General features: G+C 42.8%; 2 protein-coding genes across 3 annotated transcripts in view; both read left to right on the plus strand.

Annotated features, from left to right (window-relative positions):
• Positions 1-5,013: 5,013 nt before the first annotated feature.
• Positions 5,014-8,241, plus strand: RIPPLY2 (ripply transcriptional repressor 2). Its single transcript, XM_025189788.2, has 4 exons — positions 5,014-5,135; positions 5,315-5,390; positions 5,812-5,876; positions 8,058-8,241. The coding sequence occupies exons 1-4, from the start codon at positions 5,059-5,061 to the stop codon at positions 8,221-8,223; spliced, it is 384 nt and encodes a 127-aa protein (XP_025045573.1). The 5' UTR covers positions 5,014-5,058; the 3' UTR covers positions 8,224-8,241.
• Positions 8,242-13,414: 5,173 nt separating this feature from the next.
• Positions 13,415-18,862, plus strand: part of CYB5R4 (cytochrome b5 reductase 4) — an 84,791-nt gene continuing 79,343 nt past the window's right edge. For both annotated transcript variants that reach the window (XM_075923822.1, XM_075923823.1), the window contains exons 1-2: positions 13,415-13,551; positions 16,860-17,013. In XM_075923822.1, the coding sequence (XP_075779937.1) occupies positions 13,477-13,551; positions 16,860-17,013 (229 nt within the window). In that variant the 5' untranslated portion in view covers positions 13,415-13,476. The remainder of the gene's footprint in view (positions 13,552-16,859; positions 17,014-18,862) is intronic.

Below are 18,862 nucleotides of genomic sequence, written 5' to 3' on the forward strand. Positions count from 1 at the left end.
TTTGCGCATCTCATTCATGCAAATCCCAGATATGCAAATGAATCAAGTACTTACATGCACACATGACTAACCACCTAACTGGCCATATGTGTAAACAAATGCTTTATCTGTATTTACACAGTGGAGATCTGCATGCCTACATTAGGCAAACACCTAACTTTCAAAGTCTGTCTGTAAAATTTTATCAAAACTGGAAATGTGAAGATGGACCCAGGCTATAAACTACCAGTTAATAAGAGTGTTTTCCTCTGTAATCAGGATTTCCCGAGCCAACACAGTCTCAGCTAAAAGTGACAAGCTAATTACACTGGATTTGATCCTGAATTTCTAAATGTATATCAAACTTTGACTATAAGTGATGCAACTACTGATGCTGTTACACTCCCTGATTAGAACAATCCAACTACATGGTTTCTGCCTTCAGTTCCCACAATATAAAATGTTCTAGCTCCATATAATCTGACTGTATAAATGAGATCTTTAGGATCAGGCCCATACATTTTGCATGTAAACTGGTACAGAAGACTTTACGTAATGTACTATGTTTTATTAATAACCATTAGGTATCCATTGCTGTTCACAGAGAGGCTTCTGTGAAGCTAGCTGAATGTTTTCAGTCCAGCTATTCCCATGTCCAAGTGTGATTAACACTGTGTTGTCAAATCTTGCTCTGAGCCATTTGGGAACACGTTCCTTGTTTGTAATAGCACACTCATCTGCCCAGACCTCTCTGTTTATTCTTCTGTGCATCCTATTAAAAGTATATTATATCACAGGCTGTTAAACTGCTTAAGGTACACAAGTATTCTAAATCAATTTCCATGAGTAAATCACCCTTTGCTACTGATGAATATCTGCTTGATATATAGAGCTAAATTGTATTATCAGTTGTATTTATGTGATCCAGAATAACTGTCTGAATGACTTGTACTGCCCTTGAATGTTTTTTAAAATTAAATTTTAATAGTATTTTCTACAAAAAAAATTTAATAGCATTTATTTCTGTCACTGAATAAGATTGATGGGTCTAAGTTTACATGTGCAGCTGCTTTGAATGGGTAGCTGTTAATAATAAATCCTTCATGCTGATATATTTTGAATATTAGAGACTTTTAGAAGATGTGACATTTACTATAATCCCTAAGTATTTTTGTTGTTATTTATGAAAAAAGTAGAAAAGTCTGATTTGTTAGTTTTGGTTCCTTTATGTTTTTAAAGCAGAATATATTAGATCATGACAACTAGAATTACGCTGGAGTTACAAAAGTATAATTGAGAGCAACATCTGATCCAATATGCATATTGTGTATTTTTAAAAAGCTGAACTACAAATATCTGACACATAACTAGTATCTGAGAAATACAAAGAAAAAACTGTTAATTTGATTAAGCAAGAATTAAGGAGTGAATCAGCCTTAAATACAACGTCTCTCTCTTCACATTGGAGTCTGAAATAGACAAGCTCCCACCAAACTAAAAAAAAAAAAAGATTATTATGAATAGTTTTGTTAACCACAACGGGCCACTATCCTTTAAGTGGCTTTTACTGTAGCATGGTTTTAACATGGGTTAGTGTCTAGCATGGACAAGACATTGTTCTATGTGCACATTGCTAGCTAACATTTCTTTGTTTTCTACTGTGCTACACAAATGAGGGAAGCAGTCATACTCTTGTTTAGATTGAACTTTCTTGGTGTAAGATCAGTCATGGTAAAGTATTGCAAAAATAACTTTCTCATAATAACTGCACTTCAAAAGTACAAGACTGAGTAGTCATGTAGCTTGTAAGTACACAGTGGCAACAACAGCTACTAGTCATTATTTTCTTCTCATCTCTTCAACACCTTTTTGTTTCAGTTTGCTTTATAAGTGGTAAGCTACTCATTTCTCAAGAGATCTTCTCATACAGGGTAAGTATTAAAAGGAATTCTAAACTGTGGGGCAACTAACGGTCAAGGAACCCAACTTGTTTGAACTGTGCATTCTCTCTTCAATCTCTCTGTAGATAATGTGGCTCACCTTGGTAATTAACCAAAATAAATAATGTTGTGTTAGTTCATCCCTACTGGTTTGACAGAGACTCTTTTCTATTTTTCTTCAGCAAAGAGCCTGGTGCCCATCTCTTTCTTTTGCTCCAAAGATTATATTAATGATTTCCTTAGAATTTAAGTGTTAGCTACAATAACTGATTCTCACTTCAGAAATGGAAAAATTTATACTATCATCAGAGAGTCTTTAGGTGTCTGATTTTATGCACCAAATATAGGTTTCTCCATGCTGACAATTTGGTAACAGAGGAAAAAGAGGAATACTTGATCTTATCCAGTCCCCTGCTTAAGGATACAGGACTGGTATCTATTGCAATATAGTATGAACACTTTGTTTAGTTTACTTTAAAGAACATAAGAACAATCATACTGGGTCAGACCTAAGTTATATCTAAACCAGTATCATGCTTTCTGATGGTGGCTCATTTCAGGTGCCACAGAGGGAACGAACGGTTTCATCTAATACTCCATCCCTTGTCATGCATTCCCAGCTTCTGGAAAACAGAATCTAGGGACACCATCCCTGTCCATCCTAACAGCCATTGATGAACCTATCTTCCATGAATGTATCTAATTCTTTTTCAACATTGTTACAACCTTGGGCTTCATGAGATACTCTGGCAAAGAATTCCACAAGTTCTGTTGCATATTAATTTCTTTTGTTCTGAGAAAGAGTAAATAACACTTCCTTTTTTACTTTCTTCACACTGGTCATGATTTTATACATCTCTATCATATCCCTCTTCAGCTGTCTCTTTTCCAAGCAGAAAAGTCCCAGTTCTACTAATCTCTCCTCATATGGACGTTGTTCAATATCTCTAATTTTTGTTGTCTTATTCTATATCTTTCCCAGTTTCAATAAAGTTTTTTGAGATGAGATGACCAAATCTGCACACAGTATTGAAGATGTGGGTATACCATGGATTTATATACAGGAGGCCCCTGATTTGTGATGCGATTGGTTCCAGAGGAAGTGTCGCAAGTCAGGGGCATCATAACTCAAACCCACATTTATAGTAGGTGCTGTGCGTCGTCGTAAATACAGGCTGAGTATGTAAGTCAGGGGTTTTCGGCCCCTTCTTCACTTACAAAAATGCTTTTAAGTGCGGGGAGGTCAGAACTCGGTCAGTCACATCTCGGGGGTCTCCTGCAGAGGCAATAAGATATTTTATGTCTTATTGTCTGTTCCTTTCCCAATGATTCCCAACATTCTGTTCACTTCTCTGACTGCTACTGCACACTGAGTGGGTGTTTTCAGAGAAACATTCACACTGATACCAACATCTCTTTTTTTGAGTCATAACAACTAATTTAGACCCCATCGTTGTATCTGTATGGTTGGGATTATGTTTTCCAATGTACATTACTTTGCATTTATCAACATTGAATTTCATCTACCATTTTGTTGCCAAGTCACTCAGTTTTGTGACATTATTTTGTAACTATTCACAATCTGCTTAGGAAAAAAAAAGTAACAGATGAAACAAACACTGAGTAATTTGATGCTACTTAACAAAGAGCTAATAATATGCATATTTTACATGTGGTGCAGTGAATTATATAGTGTTAATTGCATTATACCCATGGTACAGTGGAAAACACACAAGCAAATTTCTACCCACATCTGCCCCTGGGCAGAACACTGCTTGAAGTTGTGACTAGCAACAGAAAGGCAATAGTCTAGTGCAAAGGGTACAAACATGCCACCTGGTTGAGTCTCTGAGCATATTCCATCATTTTGGGGCTATGTGTGCTCCAGCAATCCCAGCAATGGGAGGAAAGGGGGAAACTGCCCCCAGGGCTCAGTGATTCATAGGAGCCAGGGGCTCCTGGTCGCCACTGCCATCGTGAATACAGTTGCTGCAGCAGGAGCTGGAGCCCTGGGCCTTTTCAATTACCATCAGAGCACTAGGCTACATGCTGAGGACATGGGGAGTGGGGGGTGCACTGTGGTGTCCACTGAGTGGGGGGGGGCACTGAGTGCTGGGTGAATTGATGATATCCAATGTGGGAATATATAAAGTGCAGAGAAGTTTCTTTCCCTTGGTTAAGAAGGTAAATATTTACTACAGGTGAAGTGAATTAGGATCCACAATGCAAAGCCATTCCCACTGGACATGCCACTTTCTCCACCATCATGAAAGTCCTTCAGCTGCCTCTCAATACCATGTTTAACCCTGATCTGTACTGCCCTTGAAACAGCTGAAATGACATTTTAAAAAAGTATATTTTTTACAAATCAATGTTGTGGCTAGATAAGATTGCTTGCTGTAAGTTTGAAGTGAGAGCTACTTTGAAAGGGCCAGCTGTTCATAAAATTAAATTAATAACCTAAAGTAAATCAAATCATGAAGGCTGGAATATTTTATATATCCGAAACTTGCAGAAGATATAGCATTTGATATAATTTCTAAGTATGTTTTGTCAGTAGTGAATAAACAAGCACAATTTTAAAGGCCTCCTTTTTTATTGTCCATTTCTTTATTTCTGCTAAAGCAGCATGGATTAGAAGGAATAGATCGTCCTGAGTTCCCAGGCAAGCAGATAGGTATTTTTGTCACAGAAGTAGTGGGTATTTTATTCCCTTCGGTGGTAGCAGCTAGAATAGAGCTTCGTGCCTGTCCAACACCAGCCTTTATTGTAAAAAACAGGCGAAACTAGAAGTCATGTAGACTTTCCCACACTCGCCATTTCACAGCCCACAAGTGTGGGGTTTTTTTTATGGCAGCAGCCGTGTCTGTTCAAGTGTGATTAACACTGACTTGCCAGATCTCTCCCTGGGCCATTTGGGGCTTGCACGCGTCCACGCTCCTTGTTTACACTGATGCTCCTTCACGCGTAGCCTTTTTGTTTATCTGACTAGCAAACGAAAGGGAGGAGGTGGACTCCGAAATAGTTATTAGCCGGGGACTATAAAAACCCCTGGCTAGCAGGAGACGTGATCTACTTCAGGATCATTCGCAAAGCAGCGCTACTTTCTTGTCTGGATCCTGCGCTGAAGTGGCGGAGCATGGAGAGCGCACGCATCTACTGCTGCCCTCCACACTGGGGGCTTAGCTCCGGGAGATGCTCCAAAGGACAACACGGGTATCCGCACTTCCTCCAGCTCAGCCACCGCGCCTTCCTTCCGGCAGACCAATTGTGATCAGACGCCTGGTTTGCCCATGCCGCCTGTTCCGCCGACCGCGCTGTGGAAACTGAGCGACCAGTCTAGAGTTAGGTGAGTGTTCCTCTCTGTTTAACTGGCTGTTTCCTTGGTTCTGCAGGGCCGGGGAATTCTGGAGACCTTGGATCCCCAACCAAAGAGATGCAGAGAGACAGATGAGAAAAAAACAAGATGTGGTGAGTGTCTCAAATCTGCCAAAATACTGCATTAATGTGAATGTCTCAAATCTGCCGTAATACTGCATTAAGTTACAGACAGAACAAACATTGAGCAGTTTGACTCTACTTACCACAGACAGAGAGTTGGAGAGGACCAAACAGGTTCTCCTCTATGGGACAGGTTCAAGATACCTCACATAACCGTGACTTAAAAAAATAAATACTCTCCCCCCATCCCAGCAACAAACTGTCAATCACCTCAGAACAGTTTGGAAAATAATCTGCAGCAGCAGTGAAGGTCATTTCTGAGGTTAACTGGCAATGTGTGGTTTAATAAACCAAGAATAATATTGACTACTGAAGTAAATTAACCTTTACTGTTTGCCATGTTATATTTAACATACATGGAGTAAATTTTGTCTCCTCTTTTAATTCCTAGCTGCATAGTCCATATGGAATGACAGAAGCCTCTGGAAAATGTACCCAATATACACATCCAGTAAGGTAAATTGTTATTAAAGGAATTACAAGATCTCTAGTTACCCTCCTGACAATTAGTTTTACATCTGTCATGCTTCTGAAGCAGACTTCTGGCCTTTAGTCTCTCCCTCATACCACCAAATATATTTGTGATTGTATGTTCATTAGATGGTATGAAATCAGCTGAGCAAAGAGTACAGAAATCTTTTCCAGAAATGTGTTGTGCATTATAGCTGCTGTCTAGCAAAGCACTTGAGTACCTTTTTACTTTTAAATAGTGTGAGTAGTACTATTGATATCAATGAAAGTACTCACATATATGAAGATATGTAGATGCTTAAGTGCTTTGTTGGAGTGTGGCCTACCAAAATAAATGTTAAAAATGATCATACTAATGATAACTTGCATTCATAAAGGTGCTTTTATTCCAGAGGATCCAAAGACATTTTACACTTTTCAGACAGAACTCTTCTCACCTATCCCTTGATAGAACTTGGCAGCTGTTTGATAGCACACAACACCACTAACAGTTCAGGTCAGACAGTAAAGAATATTGTAGCTGCCATGGTATGGGATCTATCTGTTGCATTGAGTGAGAGCCAGTGATTATGGTATCCAGGGGTATGTCTACACTAGCCCCCTAGTTTGAACTAGGGAGGTTAATGTAGGCATTCGAAGTTGCAAATCAAACCCGGGATTTAAATATCCCGCGCTTGATTTGCATCTTCCCAGCCGGTCAACATTTTTGAAATTTACAAGTCCAGACTAACTGCCCGCGACTACATACGGTAGGGACCCGGTAGTTCGAACTAGGGCTTTATTTCGAACTACCGGGTCCCTGCCATGTGTAGATGCGGGCAGTTAGTCCAGACTTGTAAATTTCAAATATTGTGACCGGCCGAGAAGATGCAAATCAAGCGCAGGATATTTAAATCCCGGGCTTGATTTGCAACTTCGAATGCCTACATTAGCCTCCCTAGTTCAAACGAGGGGGCTAGTGTAGACATACCCCAGATGACTTAGGAAAGTAGACTGTAATTACATAAATTAGTACTTTATGTAGACCAGTAAATGCTCACAAATTTAGGCTCCAATTCTGTATACGCACAAGTAATTGTATTGACCTCGGTGGGACTACTTACATTCAGGCATATGTGGGAGTCTCTGCAGGATTGTGGCTTTGCACGCTAAAAGCAAACAGGAATTGTAATAGAGTACTTGAGTGGAAAAGAGACATTGTTTAGATGAAAGCTATAGCTTACTGTTTACAGTTCACTTAGAAAGTATTCATGAGTATGTACAAAACTCATGCTTTTTAATTTGTTTCTGTTATGGATGATATATAACCATTGTTAATCATTTACATAGGGAAATATATTAATTGGCGCTAATGACAAAGTGGTTAGTGTTTATTTTTGGAAATTTAACATCTAATTTCTTTTCTTTTAAAATTCGTCGCCCATTTTTGCTTGTGATTAGTTGATAAATTGTATTGGTTGGAAGTCCCTGCCTAAGGTATTGAAAAATCTAATGGTCATCATTACGGTTTATAATCTGTGGGAACAATAGAGGAGATCAGTTTAAAAAACTGGACGCATAGGGTACGAGTTGCATGTAGTCCACAAGTGGGAAGAAAATATGTTTTCGAAAATCAGACAATGATTTTTTTTTTCTTTTGGATTCAAACTCTTGAGTCCTGTGGTAAAATCCATGGGCTCGATTCTCATTTTACATGAGATTTATACCACTGTAACACCATTAATTTCAGCTAATCCTGATTAATACTACTGTGCGAGAATATGGCCTTTAGTAACTAAGCAATTCACATTATTTATCTTCATCTTTCCAGTGACTTTCATAGTCATTGGACTACATTGCAGAACCTCATTTAATTGAGTAGCATGGAGACTGAGTTACAGAAGTGGCTCTCAGGATTCAGGCTAGTTTTTGATACTACATTTTGAACGCTAGTATATTTAAGGCTTTTATTTTATCTGAATTTTTGACATTTTAAAATTTCAAAATATCTATCAATTCAGATAAAGGAGAGACCTTTTCTAGCGTTGGTTCATCAAGCGATACTTGTGTTGGTGTCTGTTAGAAACAGAGAAGACTTTCTTGTCCTCGGAGGTTCACAGACAAGAAACACAAACTATAATATCTAACAATAATAAATAAGCAAAACATATTACATATTTGTTTCAGGCTATTTTGGCCCAAATCAAGGTGCTATGATTACTTATATCAAGAAGCTGAAGCACTTCTGAAAAACTTCCCTGTGCAAGCCACAATTTCCTTTTATGAAGACTCAGATAGTGAAGATGACAATGTTGAACTGGAACAAGATTCGGGTATCGAATCAGATTGCTAATTGTATGGAGTGCTAATGCCACAGCTGAAGCTTTCTAATTTAAACTTGATGTAAAAATGTATAATAATATTTTAAAATATAATTTATTTGAATGTAAGTTATTGGTAATAAAATATTGAAATATTTTACAAAAGTTATAGTACTTTTGTCTTTATCTTTTCTAGTATGATTGGTTTTACTTTTCAGGGAGAAAAGCTATAAATTTGAATTTCTTAAAACAGCTAAATTTAATATAATGAATCCTGTTCTTATACACATTTTATATACTAGGGTTCTAGCTTCTATTATTTGTAGTCCATAACTGACACATTCCCAAGCTTCAGTTTTAAAATAAGTTGCCTGATCATTCCTTATTTCACCCATGTAAAAATAATTCAACTGTGTTGAAAAACAGTACTGTGGCTACATAATGAAAATTTTATTTATCGCTCAAGTGGAGCATATCAAGTAATTAATCTGGAGTAAATATTCTTTTATCATACACTCACTGATGAGATGAAGTTACATGAATATATATATATATAGAGAGAGAGAGAGAGACACAAATAGTTTTTAAAACAACATAGCTTTTTCAGAGTGAATATTAAGAACCAAATTCTGCTTTCAGTCACTCCCATGAAATGGGGGACAGAATTTAGGGTTGAATAATCAATCATGCTCACTTAGGGCAGTGTTTATTAAATTATGTTCCGGGGAACACTGGTGTTTCGTGAACAACTCACAGGTGTGCTGCGACCTCTTCTTTGTTTTTGTTACTTCTTTGTTTTTGTCTTTTTTTTGTCTGACTTTTTTTTGAAGAAAATTTTCATAGGTGTTCTAAATAAAAAAAATTGTTTGGTGTTCCATGGTCTCAAAAAATTTAACACTTAAATTTATTTGGTGTATGCCTACACAGCAGCATTATTTTGGAATAACTGACATTATTTCAAAATAACAAAATAAATGCGCATCTACACAGCAAGCCATTATTTCAAAATAATTTTGAGATGGAGGATTTCTTACTCTGACTCCTTGTCAATTGCGGAAGAACTTTGTATGTGATAGTTTAGGGGTGGTGAGGCCTGCATTCTTTCCCCCCTTTCCCTTTTCCCTATAGCTGATGAGCCCGAAGCAAGTCTTTGGGAACATACGCCACTTAAGATAAGCATTGTTGCCAGTATAGCAGGAACAAGTATAAGATAACGGTAAAGCACAAGAACTCATAACAATTCTGTTTACCCTAGCGTACTGATCACGTAAATAGGGCCAAAGAACAAGAAGATCCAGATCGAAAACTAATAGCTAAGCTCTACATCAGCACTAATGAGTAAGCCCTGGAAATTTCCAAACTGCCAAAGAAGGCAGGAAAACTGTATTTAAGGCTGCCTCAGAGCCTAGCAAATCATACTTTGCCGATGGGCTTTGGGTACCGGCACCTTGTAAACTGAAAAAACCTCCCACTTCGTCCGCAGCCTACCCGGGGTCCCAGGCTTGCAGGAAGGGATGTAAGATATGCCGCTTCTTTGTTATATTGTTCTTCCATTTATGGAGCACAGCTGTTAGCTGTCAAGAAATAAAACTACTTGTGTTTGACAGATACCTGTGTGGCATCCTTTGTACTTTGGAAACCCAGTGTCGGACCTGAGACTTACTCTTGCCGACTACACTCCTGGAACCCTCATTTTACAAGGAGTAAGGGAAGTCGAAGGAAGAGTCTTCTTCCTTTGACTTCCTACTGTGTAGACAGTGCCAAAAGCTGAATTAAGCTATTGTGACTTCAGCTATGCAATTGATGTAGCTGAAGTTGCATATCTTAATTTGGCTTTTGCCCTGCTGTGTAGATGTATCCTCTGATACCTGTTTTATATTGCTGGATATAGTATAAAAACAGTTGCTGATTGTGCATATAAACCTTACAACAGTAAGCTGTAAGAAGCAAAATTTAAATAACCACCGCTTTATTTACATCAAAATGGCCGCAGTGCTGTGCCAATCAGCTGTTTGGCGGCCCAGCAGGGCAGTCGGGACTCTCCGCGGTCGACAACGGAAGCCTTTGTCGACTGCTCCAGTAATTTCCTATGTCTAGTAAACTCATCTACATGGCTCCGTTAATGGAGCCATGTAGTCTAGACATACCCTTGCCGACTACGGGAGTTCCATAGCTATAGCTACCAGTAGAATTTGGCCTGAGATACAGTAATACATGCATGCAAACCTGAAGGCAGCTGTAAATTAACATAATTTACAGCAGAATAATCATTGGTGGACCATGTGTGCCACCTACATCCATTATTAGTACTGTCCTCTGTCAGTGTTTCCCTTGAAATTTATTCACAGAGTAAGGTACAACACATTGCAATGATAGCAGAATCAGACACGTATTTAAAAAGTTTTTTTTATAACCGGTCTATTCTCTCCATTTCAAAATCTTCAAAACATAACCTGGCTGTGACTCCCTGAGTTGGCAAGAGAGCCTGAAACAATAAATATTAAATCTGAATTATCCCATTGATTTCAATATATGCACCACATTTTAAGAAAGATGTGGGGAAATTGGAGAGAGTCCAGAGAAGAGCAACAAGAATGATTAAAGGTCTAGAGAACATGACCTCTGAAGGAAGATTGAAAGAATAGGGCTTGTTTAGTTTGGAAAAGGGAAGATTGAAAGGGGACATGATAGCCGTTTCAGGTATCTAAAAAGTTGTCACAAGGAGGAGGGAGAAAAATTGTTCTTCTTGGCCGTTGAGGATAGAACAAGAAGCAATGGGCTTAAACTGCAGCAGGGGAGGTTTAGGTTGGACATGAGGAAAAAGTTCCTAACTGTCAGGGTGGTTAAATACTGGAATAAATAGCCTTGGGAGGTTGTGGAATCTCCAGCTCTGGAGATATTTAAGAGGAAGTTAGAAAAATGTCTATCAGGGATGGTCTAAACAGTACTGGGTCCTGCCATGGGTCAGCAGACTAGACTCGATGACCTCTCGAGGTCCCTTCCAGTCCTAGTAGTCTATGATTCTAATTCAGATGTCAATTATAATACTTTAGACCTCAACATTAACACTTGTGCTGTTCATCTAAGCATGTAAGAAAGAAGAGGGAGTATTCTATACAAAATGTAAACATCTAGATGTGCTAATGAAGATAATTATCAGTCCCCAAGATAGACCTGGTCCTGACTGGCTATCAAGACAAGTTCATCTGTCTTATCGGGATCAGTGAACACTGTTATGCCTGGTGTGTGCATTCTGTTTTTGATGGTTACTACATAGTGATTAAGAAGGATATTACTGTGTAAGGCTCTTTCATAAAGACCCCACAAACCTACGTCTACGTCTACGTCTACACTGGCATGATCTTGCACAAGAACTCTTTTGCGGAAGAGGCATATGCCTTTGTGCAAGAGATGTGCTTTTGCACAAGAGCATCTGTGCCAGTGTAGATGCTCTCTTGCGCAAGAAAGCTCTAATGGCCATTTTAACCATAGGGCTTTCTTGCCCCAGAAATTCATGTTGCCTGTCTACACTGGCCTCTTGCGCAAGAATAGTTGCGCAAGAGGGCTTATTCCTGGGTGGGAGCTTCATAGTTCTTGCTCAAGAAGCACCAATTTCATACATTAGAACATCAGTGTTCTTGCGCAAGAACTCGTGGCCAGTGTAGACAGACCGCAAGTTTTGGCACAAAAGTGGCTGCTTTTGCGCAAGATCGCACCAATGTAGACACAGCCGTAGAGTGTAAGGCTACACCTGAGCCCGCATAAGGATGAGGGTAGATGCCTATTGAAAAAGTTTTGCTTGAGCTCTAGGAATGGGTGAAGCTGGGTGCCTATATTAAGAAGGCTACATGGAGATATACGTATCTCATAGAACTGGAAGGGACCTTCATCAAGTCCAGTCCTGTCCTCGTGGAAGGACCAAGTACCATCCTGACAGATTTGCCCCTGATCCCTAAATGGCCCTTTCAAGGACTGACCTCACAACCACAGGTTTAGAACAATGCTCAAACCACTGAGTTCTCCCTACCTCCCGCCTGTAAAAGTCCCATACGTTCCCCATAAGTTCTAAGAATAGGTGAGAGTGCATGTCCCTTAAGTGTGTAAATGACAGAGAATTTTGTGCAGGTAACAGTAATACATGAAACCCCAAAATACACTTTGGAGACCATGTCCATAGTCCATTCCACTGACAGGTGAGAAGCACTATGATGTCCAACTGAAGTATTGGCCACATTTAGCCTGCAATGATTCTGGGGTCTATTTTTTAAGAATTGTGGCTGAGTCGGTGATATCCTGGCAAAACAGGTAACCGAAAAAGGTAACGTGAAGGAAGGTGCAGCAAGTCCAAGTATTTGGGTTGTTAACCCTCTGTTTCGCTGCGAGTCTTCTGCAATCAGGGGCTCTCTCCAAGAAGTTACTGAAGTCAAGCTGGAAGATTTTAGGCCACTAGAAGTGTCCGGGTGAGGCAGGCTTTCTCTCTTGGGCCCTGCACTACTCCTGAAAGGGGCCGGCATTTCCTTACAGCCCCTGGCATCAGCAAAGGGTCTGTGTCTGCTGCCTCTGTGCCAAGCACTGATTTGGCAGCTACCATTGGCTGGGAACTGCAGCCAACAGGAGCTGCAGTGCAGCACCCTAAGCTCAGGAAGGGCAGAGCTGGACCTCCCTGGCTCCTCCCCGCCACAGCCGCTCAGCCAGGGCGAGGCAGGCAGCACAGCCAAAGCGCGTGCGGTGCCACCTCTGACTGCTGGAGGAAGCACCCTCAGCTGCCGCCCGTGCCTCGCGCACGGCTCCCCCCCCCCCCACCCGGCTGTAGCCCAGCGCCCGCACCACAACCCCCCGCCCAGTCCCGCAGGGGGGGGGGGGCTGGGTTTGTGTGATTAGCCACACAGCAACCCTGCTGCCGCTCCCGGCGTGGGGGACACGGCGCGTCCAGCCCAGGCATAAGGGGCGGTTGGGTGGGTCCAGCCCCAGCGCATCAGCAACGGTCACTAGAACCTGCGAGTTGCGGCCGGGGAGGGCGAACGTCGGAGGGGGGCGCGTGACGCAGCGCTCAGGGGACGCAGCACAGGGGGGGGGGGGGGAATCTCGCGGGGCGGCTCAGTCCCGCCCCCTCCGTGTGGCCGGCGGGGTTTGTGTCGCGCGATTCCAGCCCTACCTGAGGGCGGCGCGCTGCATTGGCGTTTCCCAGGCCCCGCCCCCTGCGCCTGCGCAATCCCCTCGCGGGCAGGCTGAGCCCGGAAGCGGCACAGGGGTGAGAGCGCCTGGCTGCCGCGGAGCCGGGCAGGATGCTGAACGTCCCTGCGCAGGCCTTCCCCGCGCCCGGCTCCCAGCAGCGGGCAGGCGCGGGAGGGCGCAGCAAGGTACGGGCCGGGGGGCGGGGCGCGGCGCTTGTGCCTAGGAGCTGCCGCCCGCAGAGCTTGCGCGGTCGGGTGCGTTGTGCGGAGCCGGGGCAGTGCCCGCTCAGGCCTTGTCTGCGGGCGGGGGGGCCGCAGGGAGTAGCCACGCGGCGCCGGAGCTGTGGGCAGGCGGCGCTGCTAACCCGGGCTGCCGCCCTGTCTCGCGTTGGAACCGGCTGCATTTTCACCCGCAGCCTCGCTCGGGGGCTCGGGCCCGTCTCGCCTGGCCACACGGCTCACTGGCGTGTGGTGAGGAAAGCCCGCGGGGTCCTTTCCGTGCTGTAGTGCAACGTTACTGGCCGGGGCGGGCGAGAAGAGCTCCAGAAGTGCCCGAAGGAAAGCGGGAGTGATGGGCGCATGATCAGTGAAAACCTCTGCTTCATGAAAGGCTGGACAGTTGGTCTATCGGACTCATTGCCACCAGGCGCCAACTGCATGAGTAGAGCAGGGTTGGCGTTTTATATATAATAAAGACAGTCCACAAGTACATTGTTGCATTTTTAATAATGGTATAAGGTTAAAGTGTGTTCCTCTTTATAGGAGGGTTAAAGAGGGGATCATTCAATAGTTGATTAACCTCATAGACTCATAGACTTTAAGGTCAGAAGGGACCATTATGATCATCTAGTCTGACCCCCTGCACAGTGCAGGCCACAAAATCTCGCCCACCCCTCCTAGAATGATCCTCTCACCTATATCTCAGATATTGAAACCTTCAAATACTTTGAAGACCAAGATGCAGAGAATCCTCCAGCTGTTATCTGTACCCCGCATCAATTCTTATTGGTTACTTGAGGGGTTCTCAAGCTTTGTGATACCGTGACCCCCTCCATAATCCCTTATAGTCTCTGGGGGCTCCAGCATCACTCCCAATGAGCCCCCTGCCATTCCGTGCTGCTGCCTCTATCAGGGGCAGTGTGGGGTGCCAGGTGGGAGCTGGTCCATGAGGGGAGCCAGTCTAAAACCCAGCTCTCTTCCACCCCCACTTCTCCGCCACAGACTGGCTGCTTGCTGCCCCATGCTGATGCCTCTGATACAGAGGTGGCATTGTAGGGTGGCAGCAGCCCATGTCTGGGGAAAGGGGCTGAGCTCTTGGATCCGGTGCGAGCTAGAACTGCACTGCTCTATTGGCCAGCCTGCTAAAAAAATTGGTGGGGGAGGAGGATTGTGAGTCTATTAGGGACATTAAATTTCAATTAATCAACTAATTGAGTACTTGATGCAGTTTCCATCGACTACTTGATGAGTTGATAAGGGGGCGCTCGCTATCCTGCTGTGCCACTCCCTTTGAAATAGACAAGAGTGGCCTGCGCCTCTTGTACATTTCAAAGGAAGAGGAGCAGGGGGACTGCTTAGGTCCCTGCTCCTGCACCTCTCCCTTTGAAATGTACACAAACCGCTGGTGACTCTTGTACATTTCAGAGGGAAACATGCAGCATTGGGGCCACAGTGTGCCTCTCTCTTTGAAATGTACAAGAGCTGCAGCAGCACTTGTACATTTCAGAGGGAGAGGCCTGCAGGGATCTTGTACATTTCAAAGAGAGGCGTAGCAGTAGGGATGCCTCTGTCTCCCCTGCGGAGACAGTGTTGAGGGGGGACTGGCTTTTAAGACAGCTCCCCCCAGCACCGGCTCATGCTCTTCCCTCCTCCCCCCTTTGCTCCCTTTCTCTGATAGGCATCAAGGTGTGGAGGAAGCAACATCCTGACTGGATTACTGTAATGTGCTTAATATGGGACTGCCTCTAAAAAGCCTTTGGAAACTTCAACTGGCCCAGAATGTGGCTGCGTGAATTTTATCTAATACTTGTTATACGGGTCATGTTATGACAGTGCTCCGGCAGCTGCACTAGCTTCCAGTATGTTTCCGGGCACAATTTAAGGTCTTGGTTATGACCTATAAAGCCCTAAACGGGTTGAGTCTGGGGTATCTGAAGGACAGTCTTCTCCCATATGAACTTTCCCGGGGATTGAGGTCAGCTAGGGAGGTTCTGCACAATGTTCCCCCACTTATGGAGATAAGATTAACATCTACGCGGAGCATGGCCTTCTCTGCTTTTGCTCCCAGGCTGTGGATTTCTCTTCCTCAGGATATTTGCGTGGCGCCAACATCAGCTTTGTTTTGGCATCAGGCTAAAGCCACCCTGTTTACTTGTGCTTTTATTGGTGTTTGAGTATGTGTGTGTTCCTTCTCTTGAGATGCTTTTAGAGGTTTTATGTCCTTCTGGGGTCTTGTATTTTAAATTTGTATATATATTTATATTGTGTTTTAAAATTTGTTGTAAACCACCTCAAATATTTCAAATAGAGAGGCAGGCTAAAATATTTTAAACAAATAAATAAAACTAATTGAGTGATTACTTGACTGTCGATAAGCTTCTGTTTATCGTGTAGCTGACTAATTGCTTACATCCCTATAGTCTATCGCATTAACCTATTAGCTTTTGCTTATACACTATTACATCCCTAGCTCTTTATATGTCAGGGCCTAAGGTAAGGAGGGCATGTGTGATGACTATTTTATAATTGCCCGTTTCAAGGTACTTATACAATCCTTTGAACCATCTCGGGTTGGAAACTGTCAGAGATCCAATAGAGGACTATAAAGATTGTAAATCTGGCAATTCTGGTGTTAACCATAACCCATATTTGTTAGTTATCTTTATTAAATCAAAATTTGCATGTTGTGTTTCTCCATGTACATGCTATAAAATGTTGGACAAATATCCACCAGTAGATACTTATGTTACTAGATGGGTAAAGATTGAAAGGGCATGGAGAGAATGGAGAATGCCACTTGCCTAGAGTGAGCAGGTAGCTGTCCCAAGTATTCTTGCTTTGATCCATGGGTTTCTTATGGCAGCAGAGAAAACAAACAGGATTACGTTTGCTTTATCCATATCCTCATAGGTGTGAGAACTCGGTGTGAGGGCTGCTCCAGTACCAATAGGCTTTAGCTGGGACTGCACTCCTGCATCACCAGCCTGGTGCCCAAGATCCCTATGCTGCTGCCCTCTTGGCTGCTGATTTTGGGCCTCTGTTTCTGGCTCTGGGCCTGTCCCCACAGCTTGGAATGGGAGAGCAGACTGGGGTAAGAGGCTGGCTTTCAGCATCCCCACTATTGAGTGTTCTTGTGCCACTGCATATACTTCTTGCAAAAACAAACACGGTAGTCCTTTGAATGTGCACTTTTCCAATAAAAGGTATTACCTTACCCACGTTGTCTCACTTTTCCTTTAACATTTGAAAATGTTAGCATACATCTTACTTTTTAGGTTCCTTTAAAACCAGGCAGAAGTCTTATGGACTGGATTCGACTAACTAAAAGTGGAAAAGATTTAACGGGATTGAAAGGAAGATTAATTGAAGTGAGTGAAGAGGAGCTTGCAAAACACAATAAAAAAGATGATTGCTGGATATGTATAAGAGGTGGGTTATTCACACAAAAATGCACATGCATAATTTGTGCTTGTTCGTGCACAAATTACAAGGATACCCATTTACTTCATTCTCTCTTTGCCCACCAACTCCCAATTCCATTAGATTTTTCTGCAACAGATGACATTAAAAAGGGGCCTCCAAATTGAGAACTGCACCGTTGGTAAATTCCCGTGTTCTCAATTGTGACTTTGAAATTTTGAACCATGTAAATTGCTTCTTACAGAGCTGATGGCTGTTGCACAGCTAAGGTCAGAAGAGATGTGAAGCTTGAATTAGGGATGTTAAAATGTGTTTATTTTTGTAAACGTGTACCCTCTAAAAACTTTTAGTGGATTCATGTTTACATGCAGGGAGGAGTGGGTGGCTTTTAAGAGGCTGCAGGGAGGAAAGCAAAGAGGCAGCTCCACACAAGCCAGTGTTTGTGGGGAGATAGCTTTTAAGCTTCCCCCCGCCCATTTCGCTGCTGCCTCTGTGGGAGGCAGCAGTAGGGGTGGGGGGAGAAAGTGGCTTGAGCTCCCTGTGCAATACTGGCTCCCTTTTCCCACCTGTCAGCCCATGCTGCTGCCTCTGGAATGCAGCAGTGGGTGTATGTGGGGGAAGCTGGTGACTCTGTGGGAGCCAGTATGCACTGGGAGCCTCCTCTGTGGGTGGCAGCTGTGGGGGAAGCATTTATGTGAGAGCTGGCTCCCCATGTGCACCGGCTCCCACTGATACAGAGGCAGCGGGGGTAGGACTGTGTGTAATGGAGAGGGTTAACTGATGAGCCCAAGCTCATCGGTTATCCATGTACTCGAATACAGTAGTACTACCTTGAACAGTAGTATTAGAATGCTTTGTGCACAGCTACTTATATATTTGAGAGTGTTTCTGTCTATTCAAGAACTCCTTCTAAATGGTAAATTTGGTATACAGCTTCCTCTTATCATAACCTAAAGCAAGGTCAGGATTTGGTTGTGCCAGGAAAATGGGATGTGCCTGGAATGGGATTGTTTTGGTGTTTTTTTTAAGAAACATACAGAAGAGAGACAGAATCACCAGGCAGGTGAAAGGGACTGGTGTTACACTTGAAAGAATTACCCTGGATCTTTTTCAGGGTGATAAGGTAAAACACCACATTCATTGGTAATGTAACATCATTCTGGGATATGCACATAGTCTATTATACCCACGTATTTAAACATACTCACACACGCATCCTGTCTGGTTGTTTATAGTTACCAGTCTTTTGGTCACATTAACTCACTGACCGGGAGTGTTAATTGCAAGGGGAAGAGGAGTAGGTCTTCTTTCGGTCCAGGCTGATGCTCCAAGCTTGACAAGACCCAAGTTTCATGCAAGACACCCCATCCTTTATCGGACTCTTGTTCATTCACGTCTATACATTTTGCTCTGTCAGTTCTTAATCAGTCACCATCAGTTCATGTAACATCTGTTTATCTGGAAGTTGTTTTTCATTGCCATCTGATATCAGGATGTTGCTGCATCTTTCCTGGTATTGATTTAAGGCTGCTTTATCTGTCTTGGTTAAGGAGTTCTTGCTCTTAACTTCAAGAACTATCTGTCAGTCCTGCACCAGTCTCCTTTTACCAATGGCCTGTTTGATAGTGTCTTGGAACCTCTGAGTCCAGCCCTTCCTTTGGCCATCTGGATGCTGAGGTAGCGTTCAAGTCTTTATCTCTCTTTAAACACTCATGCTATGTCTACATTGCACTTTCTTGTGCAAGAAGATATGCAAATTAGGCACGGTGATGAATATAAGCGACAGAACAGCTCTTGTGCAAAAGCGGCACCTCATTTGCATATTTTCTCGCACAAGAGAGCGCAATGTAGACGTCGT

The sequence above is a fragment of the Pelodiscus sinensis genome, chromosome 3 (assembly GCF_049634645.1).
Source record: "Pelodiscus sinensis isolate JC-2024 chromosome 3, ASM4963464v1, whole genome shotgun sequence".
Classification (NCBI taxonomy): domain Eukaryota; kingdom Metazoa; phylum Chordata; order Testudines; family Trionychidae; genus Pelodiscus; species Pelodiscus sinensis.

Excerpts from the sequence above, each read along its gene's own strand:
- RIPPLY2 (XM_025189788.2), top strand. The coding sequence starts at position 5,059 with ATGGAGAGCGCACGCATCTACTGCTGCCCTCCACACTGGGGGCTTAGC. Across the intron at positions 5,136-5,314 it reads TGCTCCAAAGGACAACACGG|GGCCGGGGAATTCTGGAGAC; the intron begins GTATCCGCACTT and ends TTGGTTCTGCAG. Across the intron at positions 5,391-5,811 it reads TGAGAAAAAAACAAGATGTG|CTGCATAGTCCATATGGAAT; the intron begins GTGAGTGTCTCA and ends TTTAATTCCTAG.